The 15499-nt window shown below is 40.3% G+C and overlaps 1 protein-coding gene across 1 annotated transcript; it reads left to right on the top strand.

Annotated features, from left to right (window-relative positions):
* The first annotated feature begins 535 nt into the window (after nucleotides 1-535).
* On the top strand, nucleotides 536-14741 carry rps6kl1 (ribosomal protein S6 kinase-like 1). The gene is made up of 12 exons (XM_036592593.1): nucleotides 536-811; nucleotides 1807-1899; nucleotides 2597-2889; nucleotides 6488-6612; nucleotides 7911-8003; nucleotides 8749-8796; nucleotides 9332-9464; nucleotides 10207-11523; nucleotides 13298-13387; nucleotides 13493-13575; nucleotides 13800-13895; nucleotides 14014-14741. The coding sequence occupies exons 3-12, from the start codon at nucleotides 2754-2756 to the stop codon at nucleotides 14122-14124; spliced, it is 2232 nt and encodes a 743-aa protein (XP_036448486.1). The 5' UTR covers nucleotides 536-811; nucleotides 1807-1899; nucleotides 2597-2753; the 3' UTR covers nucleotides 14125-14741.
* Nucleotides 14742-15499: the final 758 nt, after the last annotated feature.

Raw genomic sequence — 15499 nt, 5'->3', positions numbered from 1 at the left:
TCATTCCAAAATGCTGTGTCTCCATTTACAGCCATTTTGGATATAAGGAGTTTTGAAAAGAGTAACAGCTGACGAAGAATGGAAAACACATTTGTATTTCTATAATTAGTGTGGTATAAATTATAATATAGTAGTAATGTTTTTATGAGTTAAACTCACTCCCAACAACGTATATCAGGAAAAAGAAAAGGTCTATAAAGCGTTTTACAGTCCCTTCAGTTATGTAAATAACTCTTTGCATAATTAATGTATCATGTATTTTTTTTTTCTTGCTGGAACTGTTTACTCCTTTTGTTTTGGTGAGAGTCTAGAGGGCGCTGTATTAGTGACATCACCAGAAGCCAATAGGAAGCGGCGCTGTGGCTCCGCCTCTCCGCAGCTGCCGAGAGTCTCGCGCTGAATGACGCGCGCAGCGCCGCACGGACCGAATCACGGTTCCGCTGATCAGCACTGAGCTCAGAGATCCTCCGCAGCGCTGCTGGAGATGAGGAGAGGACCCGCCGGGCGGGATTCACAGCCCCTCAGATAGGTACCGACACACATGCATTTCAGCCGTTAAAGGTCCTTAACGTGTAAAGGCGATGCTGCTTCTGTTTACTGTGTGCGCAGTAGCGTGAGGCGCGCTGGAGGCTGGAAGGCAGGAAGGCTGTTCGGGTGTCAGACTGGGTTCAGACTGGCGCGGTGGGATGGTTGGAAATGGCTGACTGATGATGGGCCGTGTTGCATGTGCTGGACTGGATGTGTGGATGTGATCTCTGAGCTGGGATGGAGGCTGCACTGCAGTCCCCTCCCTCTGCACAGGCTTCATCATGTGTGTACACACGCCTTACAGTGCACTCCTTAAAAAGATGGTTCTTCAAGGGTTCTTTATTAAAGGCATTAAATAGTTCTATACAGAACTATTTCTATAAATGCTTAAGTGGTTCTTTGCTTGGTAAAGTGGTTCCTCAGATTGATGGAGAATGTGTTGTATATGGTTCTATATAGAACCTTTTTGATAATAACTATGTAGCACTTGTATTATTGTAAGCTTGACATCCGAACAGTAGAATAGAAGAACCCTTTTTGGTGCTATATAGAACAACCTGTATGTTCTCTTTACTAAAGATTCATCTACGAGAGTTTATAGTATATGTTTTTTATGTGTCTCTTAATTAGCTGTGAGCTCCATGTAGTATTATCCATGGAGGTTAAGCATGTTATTCCAGTAGTGCTCCTCAGATGAGGACTGTGTGGCTCTGAATCAGAATCAGAGCTCTGGAGATGGGAAATAGTTTTCTATCCTGGCTGAGAGTTCTTCTGGAAGTGTTCAGACTCCCTTGTAGACCTGATCTGTGGTTCAAAATACTCATATCCCAAACAAAAGGTGGCATAGCTGTAAAGGAAGTTGCTTTCTTGAAAATCATCCCAACCTGAAATGAAAGAAACATTCACTACTCACTTCGTAAGAGGAAACAGCTTCCAAGAATTGTGTACTTTGCATAAAATTGGCATCCTGAGAACAGAGTAACGCAACAAAACAGACCTTTGGGTGATGGGGCACTGTGTAAGTTATAAACATTGGTTACTGATCTACAGTAAAATGAACATTCCACTGTGGTCTGTATATGCAATGCTTTGTAGGGGTTTGTTTTGCTTCGTGACTGTTCAGAGAATAAGCAGTAGGCATTTTATAGTGTGACAAGTCTAAGAGGACATGAGTCATGCCTACACCGTCCATCCTCATTCCATTGCTGATTTTGTATGCCAGCCTGTGGTCTGGCACAGCATGCAGAGAATGATGTTTTATTGATTTTTAACTTTTAGGTGGCTGTTGCAAAGTGGAGCGTGAGCAGAGAGAGGCATTTAATGACTGCACTCCAGCATGACTTCCTTTTGTGATGGAGTTCAGGGACAAAGGTGAGTCTTAGCAGGTACTTCACTGGCTCTGGTTTTAATATAAAATGATGTGGAGTTTTTCATTTGAAAAAGCAGCTCTGCGCAGCACAGGGGAATTCCATCGATTTTTCAAAATGTCTACAAAATTAAATGGTCGAGATGTAAACAGTCCTTTAGAGTGGTTTGTTACGAAACACTTTCTATCTGAGTGAGACAGAGTTGTTCACAGTGGTGGTGATAGGAACCAGACATCCAAAGCATTTAATGCCTCCTAAAGATCTCTTACAGAAAGTTATTACATAAAATGCAGGCTGTTTTAAAGCAAAATAGTCCCCAAAGAAAACACAGTTTTTCAGATTTGCCACTATTTTACCCAGCATTACATATAAAACCTCAGAATACACGTGTAGGATCGTTAGTTGTTTTGGATTGTAAACAAAATGGTTGTATATGTGTTGTAGATATCACGACCGCTGGTACCACCCCTGGAAAGAAAATAGAGTTGGAAAGTTTATCTACAGTTTCTCTACAATGTGCCATTTCACATCACACCACTCTGAATGACTTTGCTTGCATTTCAACCATTGAATTATGCTGAAAAATCAGTTGAATTCACCTTTAATTATTTGGTTGTTTATCCATAGAAACTGTTTCATTTGTAGTCTTTGGATGAGGTGCTTATTACCATCATTCACACGTTTCACTCCTCACTTGTCAGACGGGGAATTGCTGTGAGGGAGCTACCCATGGAGCAGTGCTGTGTGAAGAGGCTGGTGGAGGAGTGATTCCACCTCAGCCATGTGGTCATTCCTAAGAGGACTTCCCTCCGTCATATCTTCCAGTTCTCTGTGGACTCTGGTTCTCTGAGGGCAATCATGGCTAAAAGAGACTACTTGGTGGATGCAGCCAAGCAGATCCGCATGGCCCTGGACAGGGAGGTCAACGAGGACTACGAGGCTGCGTTCAGCTACTACAAGAACGGTGTGGACCTGCTGCTAAATGGAGTTCAAGGTAGCAGGTTCTGTTTTCACAGCATATTATACCTGTATGTGGTAAAGCATAAAACAGGCTGATAGATGGGTTAACATTTCACCAGCATGAGTACTTTTATTTCTTAGTCCCGCACGTGTCACAGATTTTAAGAATACTTAAAAGCACCTTCGGTCAGAATACATACATGACGCCTTCAGTTCTAAGCTTGTGAAAGTGAAATTACAGTTGATATATAATTGCAATGTGATTGTTCATTGTGTGGAATGATTAAATGATACTTACAGTGTGTCCAAATTCAGGGGCTGGATCCTTCGAAGGACGCAGTCTATGAAGGCGTGTCCTATGAAGGCTGCTTAGACCCGTGAAGGCTGAACCGAAATGAGACATCAGCCCTACGGCAGATTTTCTGTTTGCGTCACAGCACCTGTTCCCGCCCTTACCGTTGCGCCATGAAACACAGCTCTTGTCACGTTCTTCTATAGTTCTTTAAAGACGGAGCCAGAAACTAATTTTATTTTTTTATTTTTTCATTCAATAGAGCTGGAGATGCTTCCCTGCCAGCTGCTGATGAGATTGTTGTTGTTAACATTTGTATTGTTAGCCATTCGCCTCAGTTTAAACCCAGTACTTATATTTAAAAGTGTACTCTTCAGCCGCCACTCGTTTCTGTGTTGATGCCGCCATTCTTGCCGGCACGCAATGAACCTCGGGATATGTTGGCTGGCGAAGGATACACCCGATGGATCCTTCATTGCCATTTCTCGGCCGCATATGAAGGAGACTTCGAAATGGGACAGCCTAGTCGTGCCACTGTGACGCAATCAGCTTTAAGAGGCAGCCTCCGAAGGACGCAGCCCCTGAAATGGGACACACTGTTAGGCTGCATCCACAACCACATACTACCATGCTATACATACTATACTACTGAAAGTATTTCTAATGATGATGCCCATGCTATTTAATGTGGTAGTATGTGGTTTTGGAACACCGCTCAAGCTCAAATAAAAAAACATCACTCACTGCTGCCCTCTGAAGGTGTTATAGCACCAAACCATAAGTTAGAACTTTTGTTGTTTTCGAGTGTCTCAATAAATGCATTTTCAGCTTTCCTTTTCTTTCACATTCCCATTTAGCTCATCCCCACTAAAGAAAAGGCACCCAGTTCACATTCTGTTTTTTGTGATATTAACATTGTGGAAGCTAACAAAGGTGAAAAATAATTGCAGTCTTTAATAATTGTGATTAGGCAGTTACGTAATAATTGTGACCGGCCTAACATTAGGACATAGTTTTATTCTATAGTCTCCAGCATATTATGCTAAAAATCATAATTTACTAATTCAGACTATTAAAGGGGACTGTATGACTATAGGAGGGGAGAGAACTCTTGAGAACCTGGGCTGGAGTTCTGGGCAGAGGGTCAGTAAGGAAATCTGCATTAGCTGACAAGATAGAATGAAACAGGAACGTGAGTCCATAACTCTGAAGCAAACTTGAGAAAATGAGAACGAGATCTGTTACAAAACTCTTGCTAGAGCATAAGTGAAACAGATGCTTTCAACATGCACTTTTGCAATAAGTTTGCTTCACAGTAGCTATAATGCTAAATCGCATTCTAACCTGTACAGGGGGCAGCTAGTTCAGATCTTCAGAATCAGTTTGGGTTTAGTTCAAGATTTTCTGAGAACAGCTAAAGGAACTAATTTGCTAACCCATAAACACAGTGTTGTAGTACAGCCCACTAATTTGCATAGCACAGTTTAACTGCTGATTAGGTGACTAATTACAAAAATCTACATCAGATTTATGATGGCCATGGTCACTGAATATTAGGGTGACCATATTTTGGCTTTCAAAAAGAGGATGCTGGGGACAGGACGGCAGCACAGGGCAGACTTTAGAAAGCAAATGTTAACAAGAAAGCAAAGCCAAGAGAGAAGTTTTAAGGAAAGATTTAAATTCACCAGTAGTTAATACAGATCTTACATTAAGAGGTGAACTATTCCACAGTCCAGGGGCAGCTTCTGAAAACACATGATCTCCTTTAAGCTTTAATCGAGAGCGTGGGACAGTGAGCAGTCATTTATTAGTGGATCAATGGGGGCTAATCATATCACAAATATACTGTGGGGCCAGACCATGTAATGCCTTAAAAACAAAAAAGTAGTTTTAAAATCTAAAATTTAAAATCTTGACAGGACGCCAGTGTGGAGAAGCCATGACAGTGAAATGCTGTCTCTTTTCTTTGTGCCAGTAAGGAGTCTTGTGGCAGCATTTTGGACAAGTTGACTCCCATATAGAGAATTACAATAATTAAGAAAAGTTGTGATAAAAGCTGGTAAAACTATCTCTAGATAATGAAGTAAGAGGACTGATTTCAATTTAGAAATATGCCTCAGATGATTAAAAATTAATCTTTAGGACTGAATTTGTTTATCAGATTTAAGAAATAAGTCAAAAATGACCCCAAGATTTTTAGCACAGCTAGATAAGTTAGAAAAGAAAGGACGCAGGTGGTCACCAATAGTTTGTATGCACTCAGACGGAAGCCAAGTGGAAGCATGTATAAAGAGAATAAAATAGGCCCTAAGTTAGAGCTCTGAGGTAAGCCATATGAAATGGGTGCTGATGACGAAGTAAGTCTTGCCATCTGAACAGTGAATGTGCAGTTTTAAGGTAAGAGGAAAACCCAGCCAAGGCTTTTCTCTGAATGCCCACCCCACGATTTAGACAATCCAAGAGAATATAATGGTCAATTATATTGAATGTGGCAGATCAAGCTTATTTAAAAAGACAGAGTTACCAGATTCAAGTTAAAGCAGTAAATCATTTGTCAATTTCTGAAGAGCTGACTCAGTGCTGTGATGCACCCTGAAGCCTGACTGAAACTTGTCACTTTTACTTAAATTGAGGACAACTGAACAAATCAAGAAGTCAACAAAAGAGTAATCAAAAACCAAACCAGTGTTCTTTTAACTACGTTCTACTAATGAAGACATTATATTTCAGGTTTTATTGTATGTTTATTTGTATTTATTCTTATGTCATACAGGGGAGTTTCTCAGACCCAGATTAAGTCTAGACCAAAAAGAATTTCCAACAACACTGCAATTTAGTCCAAGACTAGGCTTCATCCATGTCCGGGAAACTGGCCCCTTTGTTTTACAGGCAAAAATATACATTCTGACAAGATAAGTAGTTTTAAACGGTTTTTAGTGTATTAAGCAACAAGTCTGTTGTTGCTGAGGTTTTCCAGTTGAGCATGTTGGAAAGCAATAGGCAAATTGCTTCAGTTTGCTTCCTGTATACATTCCTAATTGATGATTAATACTAAAGAAGCCATGTAGGCCTACTGGCACACATTCACTCAACAGAAGCAGAATTAAGGTGCTAGCAGATCCTTAAAATAATAAACAAAGTTTGGAATCTACATAGCACCTCACACAATTGCAGACTTTGCTGTGTTCTAATCTGAACCCTACAGTGCACGACAATGTTTGTCACCAAGGCTTTTTCGTTTCAGAATTGGCCTGGGTGATTCACTCAGAACATAATACTTGAATATAAAGGTAAGGAGATTCTTTATTAGAGAGTGAACCATTCTTCTGTCTTCTAGTGGATCCGAACAAGGAGAGGCGGGAGGCTGTGAAGCGGAAGACCACTCAGTATCTGAAGAGAGCCGAGGAGATCTTCAACTCTCATCTACTGAATAATCTCAGCAAGGGCACCACACAGTTAGGGGTATGAGACCTACATACATACATATTCTCTATCCTCAAATCAGTGTAATCCTAATACATGTAACACTTTAGGTGAAAAGGATGAAAGGACGAATAAAAATGGCGCAAATGTATGTGGAGTAAAAACTTATAGCATTAGGAATGTTTTTTTTTTCCTTGTTCTATATAGTTACTATTTTGGATATGATTGTTTTGTTAGGACAGAGATAATATATATAATATATGAACTTTTGAAGTTCCCCACTAACGTGTTTCAAACAGTACTGTGAATGAAAGCCACAGACCACACTTCATTTATTTAATATCCAGTCAAAACAGCCATTAAGTGCCAGTTCTTCATTCAGCATCAAGGAAAGAAGTATATATTTAACTGAAATTTACATATAAGCCTCAACAGTAAAACATATCTAATTGTTCAGTGTTTAGTGTGTTCATACATTGCGTTTACTACGGCTTCTGTTCTTTTCGGGAGACTTGCTTTCAGTTTCTCGAAGAAATCTGCAGCGATATTTTTCAACAGCTCCAAAGTTCAGTCTTAGCAGTTGGTAGCATTTTCTGCTTCTCATGATCCAAGTAATCCCAAACATCTGTTACAGATGAAGCTTTAAGTACGGTCTATCTGATGGTCTTGCACAGTTGTTTGTAGTCACATTTTTCTCTGTTTCAGTGGCTGCTGTTGCTTGAAATTATATAAATGAAGGGTAGTCTCTGACTTTTACACAGTACTATATATTCTGTGTTGTCATGGATTTCCCCATGCTGGGTAATGCTGCCATCATACAGATGTGACAGTCATGCTCACATTTCCACTGCCGTATTCTGCTTATTCCATCCAGTCTGTAGATATTTCTTGCTTTGTGAGCCATCAGCTCTCACTCATCATTTTCCTTCTCCTAATATTACTCTGCACTGCTCATTAATATAAGGCAAGCACGGAGCTAAGGGTGTATCATGAGGCTATCCGCATCATCCCCCATTTACTCAAAGTCTAACTCATGTCTCCTCCAATAAAGCCAGTCTTAGCTGCCTGTCTCTTCCTCTTTGGATTTAAACTGCACAGCAATAGAGCACCCTCCCTCCTTCACTTTGCCAGGGAGAAGAATGAGATTAATTCTGAATGCACTCAACTCTGAGCCCTCACATGTTGTGTAATCCCCAGATGTGTGCCTCCTTTTGGAGCTGTGAAGGCGATATGATGGCGTTGAGGTCATGCACAAGCTGAAATAGCTTTTCTTCTTTAGTAATGCCTGATTGTAGTAATGTGATTTTGTGTATGTGTGTGTGTGTTTTGGTCAACAGGGTTACAGCAGCCTAAGATTCAGGTCAATCAGACATCTCAGCTCACCAGTGGAGGATCTGGAGATGTGCAAAGTCGTGGGGGTTATTGATAAGGTAAATTAATCTGCTGTCTTAAAAAAAGTACAGTTGCTCACTGTCTGAAAGCCAGGTGAGTTTGTGGTGTGAACCGAAGCAGAAGACAAACCATCTTTTTCTAAAAATAGCTTTTTTTGTGTCTGAGTTTTCACAAGAAAGCAGAAGTGAAACTACAAAACTGCTGTTGACGTTTAGACTGTTTTTGTGACTGTTTTGAAACAGTCAAATCTTTCAGTATGAACTGAACTGTTTCAGTTTGTTACATGGTTATGTGAGGCCTGAATGTCAGTCTATTCTGTTGAATATCTGAATATCTCAACATTGTAAGTCTGAAAGGATGTGTAGCTGTTAAGAAGCCCTTAGTGAGAAAAAAATAAGAACAAGAAGACAATTTGCAAATGAAACAAAGAAGCTGCTGGTTTTCTCAAAACAATGGGCTGACCACCCCAGAGTCCAGACCTCAACATCACTGAATGTGAACTGAATTTCTTTAAAAAATTGTAAGCAAGTCTTCCAAAAAGACTGTGAGCTATAATAAACGCAAAGTATGGATACTGTAAATGCTGAATGATCTGATAGTATATTTAGTTTTTTAAGGCTTTGGTATAATTGTGTGTTCAATGTATGATTTTTGCTTTTTTCTTAACACGGAAAAAGTAGTAGGTTATTTTCAAAATAAAATATAAAATATTGTATTATTGTGTTACAACCTACTCAATGTTAACCCCAGTTCTTAAAGCTGTATTTGTGCTTGCATCTGTAGGTTCTGACTGTTCAAAACCTGATTAGCAAGGAGACATTTGTGATTAAGGTAGGTGTTTAGCCAGCAGCCATGTCCTAATGCTATAACTCTAGTTTAGAATCTAGATGCTCAGCCAAAAAGCTCTGACCGCACGGCTCTGCTGTATTGCTGTCTGGCCAGAAGGCTGATAACATCTCTGGGAATACTCTTAGGTCTACTCTCTGCATGAAGCTGTCAACATTGATCCACTTAAAAGCTCCTGTGCCTCTTAGTCCAAAGCATCTCATGTTTCTAAAGCCAGAAACAAGATTCTGGAGGCAGACAGCTTCCACTTAATTTTGTATATTTATAAATGCACTGGTTAATTGCGGTTAATGAACAATGATATGTTAGTACACATCCTTATGTGTATATTTTTTATATTTTCAAAATTTAATATATATAGTATGTTCAATTAATCATCTGATTCAAATAAAGTTATAACTGACAATATCTGCTTGTATACTATTAGTACTATATTGTTTGCAAGGGAATCACATGCATAACAACATATACTTACAATACTTGCTAATAACATAAACCTACAATTCTTACTAATGTATAGAGCCTGCCTAAGTCCAGCTGGGAGAGTCGAGACCGTCCCACCATCATTCCTCAGGGGGTTCCTTTCATGGTGAAGTTACTGAGGTACTACATCAGTGAGGACTCAGTGTTCCTGCATTTAGAACATGTTCAAGGTGAGCCAAGTAAAGTGCTGTGCGAAGCAAGTGGTCAATGTGGTACAAAGTGCTAACTGTTCTTTAAACAGGAAGTCAGTGAAATACTCACAGTAAAGAAATGCACTGTGGGTAGAAGTTCTTGCAATATAACTTAAATAGACAAGACACTACACTAGATTTAACAGACTATGGATGGAAAAAATAGTCGATTCTTGGAAGAACTGATTCACAAAAACATAAATCAGTTTTTTTATGTTAAATAATGAGACTCACACACCCTCAGAGACATTACAAAGTAGGATACTTTGGAACAGCCTGGCTTGGTGGAGGACGAAATGTAGGATCTCATTAATACACAAGTTTACAATCACTCATTAGTCACATAGGGATCCATAGCTGACTTCCGTGGAGCCTCCACTGTAATGATGGAAAATACCTTATTTTTAAAAGTAAAGCTCATAGACTGGCTTGGAAACTCACTTATTTACAAAAACATGTTGCAGTCTGGAGCTTCTGCTGCAGGGGGCACTATTAGCAGGCAAGTTGCTTTTGTTTGCATCATTTAATCAGAAGAAACAACCATGAACAATATAGGATACAGAAGTCAAGAATCTTGGCAGCCTAAATCAATATCAAATTGAATCATGAGGTGCCTAGAGATTCCCACCTCTCGTACAAACTGAGTCATTATTAGGGATCCAAACTTGAAAGGTGCTGGGATCCTACTGTTTTTTTAAGAATTATTTGTATCATCCTTCAGGTAGTAGACTCTTCTCCAAACTGCACAAGATCAGAAGTAAGGTAGCCAGAGAACATCCAGACTGCTTCAGTCCTCACCAGCACAAGATCCAGCTAAAAAACAGCTACACTTCCCCTGCTCTCAGCCAGCTCTACCACCTGAATGGAGGGGATAATCACAGGATACCTGCAGTTCTTGAAATGGAGAATTTGGATAGTCCAGACACAGACTCACTGGCATCTTGGAATGAGACCCAGCATCAGCTAGAGAGCTGTGGAACTCATTCCTACTGTGAGGAGACAGGATGTCTGCAGAATTCCAGATTTGACAAGGTTGGATTCCAGCAAAGTAAATCCTCAAACTCTGGTGCAATAAGGACAGATTCTCTTTCCTGTGTTGGTCCAGCTAATCGCCTCGCTTCTCAGGACAGTTTGCCCCTTCCTGTTCAGCCCTGTGTAATAGTGGACACTCGAGATCCGCTCAGCGTCACCTCTGATCTTTTAGGAAATGATGTCCGCATTGAGTGGGTTGACTCCAGCGTGGATTTTGACAAAGCCTGGAATGCTGCTGAACTTGCTCAGGACTACAGGGGTTTAACAGCTACAGGGTCAAATTCAGATATTCTAGGAATCAACAGTGTACCTCAGATCACTCTGAGCTCCTTATTTGGAGGGGACACACCGCCAACCCTCTGTAGCACTGTCAATGTCCTTCCGCAGAAAGTTCGTATAGTCCCCAATACCCTGCATTTACCCCTGCAGAGCCAAAAGCATGAGGACATTACTCATGGACAAAGTGTTTGTAACTCAGAAACTGTCATGAACACTGAAAGCTCCCAGTTTGTGGCAAGCTTGAGCTCAGGAAATTCTCAGCCATGCACAGTATCTCCAAAGGAACAAAAACTTGAAAGACCTGTAAGTTTCTCTGTAGACTTCATGAAAATGGCTCCTTGGTTGAAGAATGTAAGTAAGGATGGAGTGAAGGAGGTGCAGAGAGAATGTGTGGAAGTTGGAGAGGAGAGTTGGGAAGTCCTCAGTCCTCTGTGTAGAAAGGATCCTCAGTCCAGTCCTCCTGCCACCAACACTGGCAGCTCTTCTCATGGGCAGACTGGACCAGAGGGACCACATGTTGAGCAGATCATAGAGGCTGATGGCCTTCATCACCAGCCCCAGTCTGGAGCCAGGAGCTTCAGAACCAAGACCCAACCAAGATGGGGCCTCCCTGAGGGAGAGGTGCGAATGTGGGGTGCTCAGATCCTGCTGGCCCTCGAGAACCTTCATGAGCAAGGCATTGTGTGCCAGGATCTCAACCCCAGGAACATCCTGCTCAACTGCAATGGTGAGTGTGTCACTGGACAGTTTACAAAAAAGAAAACATAGATGACAATATTCTTCTCATAGGTTTGATCTTGGAATGTACAACATAGACAAAATACCATATAGCAGTTTGTAAAATGCCTTGAAATAAAAAGACCTAGATGAACCCTTGAATTGGTGTGCTATGGTTAAAGACTGACCAGCATGTTTTGCATATTGCAGCCTTCTGGCCTGTCAGTACTGCAAAGGCCATGATTAGCAAACAATATTATTATTATGATCTCAATCATTCAATACTGACTTAAAATGTCGAATACTTAATAATCGTTGTTGATGGTCAAGAAAATAATAGTAACTAGGTATACATCATGTTCTTTTGTCCAACTTTTATAAGCTTTTTTTAACACAAAGCTCACACTGTGCAGGCTAAATTAACGCGTGAAACACACCAGCACATTTCCATTATTTTCTATTAACTAATATAAATAACATTATTTGCTCTTTAATGAACTATACTGGCATTTTAAATTCATAAATGAAAAATCTGTTACATATTTAAAGAACATTAATCAAATAAAGTGTTTTGAAATACAGTGCAAATGCACCTACCCACTCACTTTATTTACATGATAAAATTGCAACACAGATTGGCTAAAATAAGAAAATAATACATTGGCCGACTGCATGTTTGGAGCAAAAATTCCAGTCACGCATCCTAGGGGTGTGACAATATGCAAAACTCATACTCTGTCAGGATTCAGTGTGATGTGTTGGTGTTTCACGGCGATACATTTTTGATATAGCAAAAAGAAGGAGTGCCTGAATGTGTGCCTTGTGTTAATGTTTACACCATGCACACAGCTCACACACGTGCACACTAGAGCTGTAACAATGCACATATTTTCAGGTGCGATTTTGAACTGGGTCAAAATTCAGTTTGACTTTTGATATTTTATGTGTGAAATATAATAAAATACAGAGCCCCAGAAGGGAAGTGTGGTGTACCAGAGAGCACCAGATGAGCACTAGATACTATCGGGTGAGCACCCGATTCTATGTGGTGAGCACCCGATACTATGTGGTGAGCACCCGATACTATGTGGTGTTCACCCAACACTATGTGGTGAGCACCAGGTACTGTCAGGAGATGGTAGTATCTGGTGCTCACCACATAGTATCAAGTACTCACCTGATAGTATCCGGTGCTCACCACATTGTATTGGGAGCTCATCACCTATTGGGTGCCCACCACTTAGTATCTTGTGCTCACTTGATAGTATTGGGTGCTCACCACCTAGTATCGGGTACGCACCTGATAGTATCTGGTGAAAAAAAAACCAAAAAAACACCACATTCCTTCAGGGGCTCCGTTTAAAAATGATTCTGCAGAGCTTTAAACGGATGGATTTGATTCCGATAAATGAAAGTTCTCTGCCACACCGCCCTCTATAAACCTCAAAAATGACAACCCCTAGAATTTATATTGATGTATTAAAAGCTCAGTCATATGCTCAGTCATAGGATGCACCCAGATGCCTAGTTCAAATAATTGACAGCGGTTTCAATGAAAGATCTAAATGAGACACCCTCGGAAGAGAGTGAGGGGTGTGCCAGCCATACAGTTTTAAAAGTTGACACACTGTTTAAAATGAGATTTCTTTATATGTATTGAAATCGTTAAACCTTTAGTGCATCCCTATAAGTATATACTACAGATGTTTATACATGTATTATACTTAACACACATACAGGATGGATTGTGTGTATCTGAACCTAATGACATCTGTTCTAAACAGGAAAGGTGTGCCTGACATACTTTGGACAGTGGACAGAAGTTCAGCCTGAAATTAGCCCTAAAGCTGTAGAGCAAATGTACTGTGCACCAGGTAAGCATGTATAAGAACAATTCCTGTATAAAGTCCTAACTGAAAGTTTAAAACTTTGTTAGATAAATGTAATTAATGATTATGTAATTAATAATTTGGAAACAGAAATTGGGGGTGTATCCAAAATCACAGAAGCCTGTGACTGGTGGAGTCTGGGAGCTTTACTGTTTGAACTTCTTACTGGAACGGTAAGCAAAGTCTGTTTACCTCAGCGAGTGAAATAACCTTATAGCCTCAACCTCGAAGAGGGTCCTTCATAAAACTGTACAATGTACACATTGTCTGTATTTACCTGAAACATACATATTTATTCTGTAAACAAAGCCTTAATGAACTCACTGGGTTCAAATTGGATGTTTTCTGCCACAAATACTCTTCAAATACGCCTTTTTGTCTCTCCTCTGTTTGTCAGCCTCTCTGGCAGTGCCATCCCACAGGAGTGCATCCACATACACAACTTCTCATTCCAGACCACTTGAGCACGGCAGCTGCCTCCCTACTCACAGAGGTAAGCCTGCTGGGCAAATTCGAGTTAAAAGACAGGTGCATTTAAACTGTAAGCACAATTATGTCAATGTACATAAACCAAATTAATCACCAGCACGTCTTTCTTTTTTTTGTCACAGCTCCTTCAGTATGACGCTGGCTGTCGACTGGGCTCAGGAGGTGGAGGAGTGAGTGATATTAAGTGTCATCCCTTCTTTAACTCTATCCTTTGGCACACACTGGACAGTTAATGGACAAGGAGGTGGACATGTGACCTCCTTCACCTAACACAGTACCTGCATGCCTTCAAAACATTAGAGACTGTTGGATAAACTGTGTCCAGTGGTTTGCGAGATGGCTTACCTCATGAATGCATCTCTGCTGCCCCCTGGTGGAGTACAACAGATGGAGCATCAGTATTCCCCTGCCAGCGCCTCTAACTGCAAACCAGAAAATTATCAGCTGACTACACTGAGCTTCCAGTTTATAAGGTGCACCTTCCTTGTACCCACAGTAAGAAGCCATTTTATTAGGTACAGCTACCATAAGCAAGTGCTTCACATGTATACAGTTACTGACTGTAGCCCATCTGTTGCTGTTCAAGATTCTTGACCAGCATAGGACCACCCTTGACCAGATATTATTACAGTGGTGGACCGTTCTCAGCACAGCAGTGACACTGTAATCTTGGTAGTGCATATTGCTCACTTTATTAGACATGCCTACTCTCTAGGTCCACCTTGCTGGTATGTGGTTAGAGCTGGGGTGTTCAAAATGTACTGTACTTAAAAGGGAATGCCAGCAATTTTTAAAAATTTTCTGAAAAATTAGATATAAGCAAACTCATTCAGAGTGGTTTGATGCAAAATGCTGCATGTTACTTACCTGGTCAGAATTGTTCACAGTGTTGGTGATGGGAACCAGACATCTGAAGAGTTTATTGTTCCTAAAAGTCCACTCACAGAAATGTATTACACAAAATGGTTGTGAATACGCTGCCCGATGTCTGAGACACTGTTTCACAATAGATTTGAGGTTAAGGTTTCAGCCTAAAACATTTTTAAAACACATTCATGACAGAATGTGCACATGTTGGGTGTTCTAACTCAAAATTTGTTTTCAGATTTACCACTATTTTACCATTATCAGCATTAAATGTAAAAACTGTAGGTTCACTGGTTATTTTGGATAATAAATAAAATGGCTGTATTTGCATTGTAGACATCACGATCCCTGGTTCTACCAGTGGAAAAGCCGTCCAAGCTGCAAAATTTCTTTAGAACGGAACATTTCTAATCGTTTACATCTCAACAATTGAATTACACAGAAATTTTGAAAAATTAAAAAAATGGAAATCAAAATAATGCAAGGTGGGTTCTGACTTTGGCACAGTGCTGTACATTATTCAGCATTTTATAAACAGGTTTATTTGGTGAAATTTAACCTAATAATGCAGAGATTGTGAAGTACCAGAACTGGTCTTCTTGGGGGGGGAGGCCTGAAGCTTCATTAATAGAAAATAATCTGATTTAAATCTCAATTGCATTATTGCTATTGGTCAGAAAAATCGCAGTTGGATCTTTAGCAGACTCTCTCAACCCAGTAGTGACACTAAGAGGTTTAAAT

Source organism: Colossoma macropomum, unplaced genomic scaffold, assembly GCF_904425465.1.
Source record: "Colossoma macropomum unplaced genomic scaffold, Colossoma_macropomum, whole genome shotgun sequence".
NCBI lineage: Eukaryota > Metazoa > Chordata > Actinopteri > Characiformes > Serrasalmidae > Colossoma > Colossoma macropomum.
This window is presented reverse-complemented; position numbering and strand designations above follow the sequence as displayed.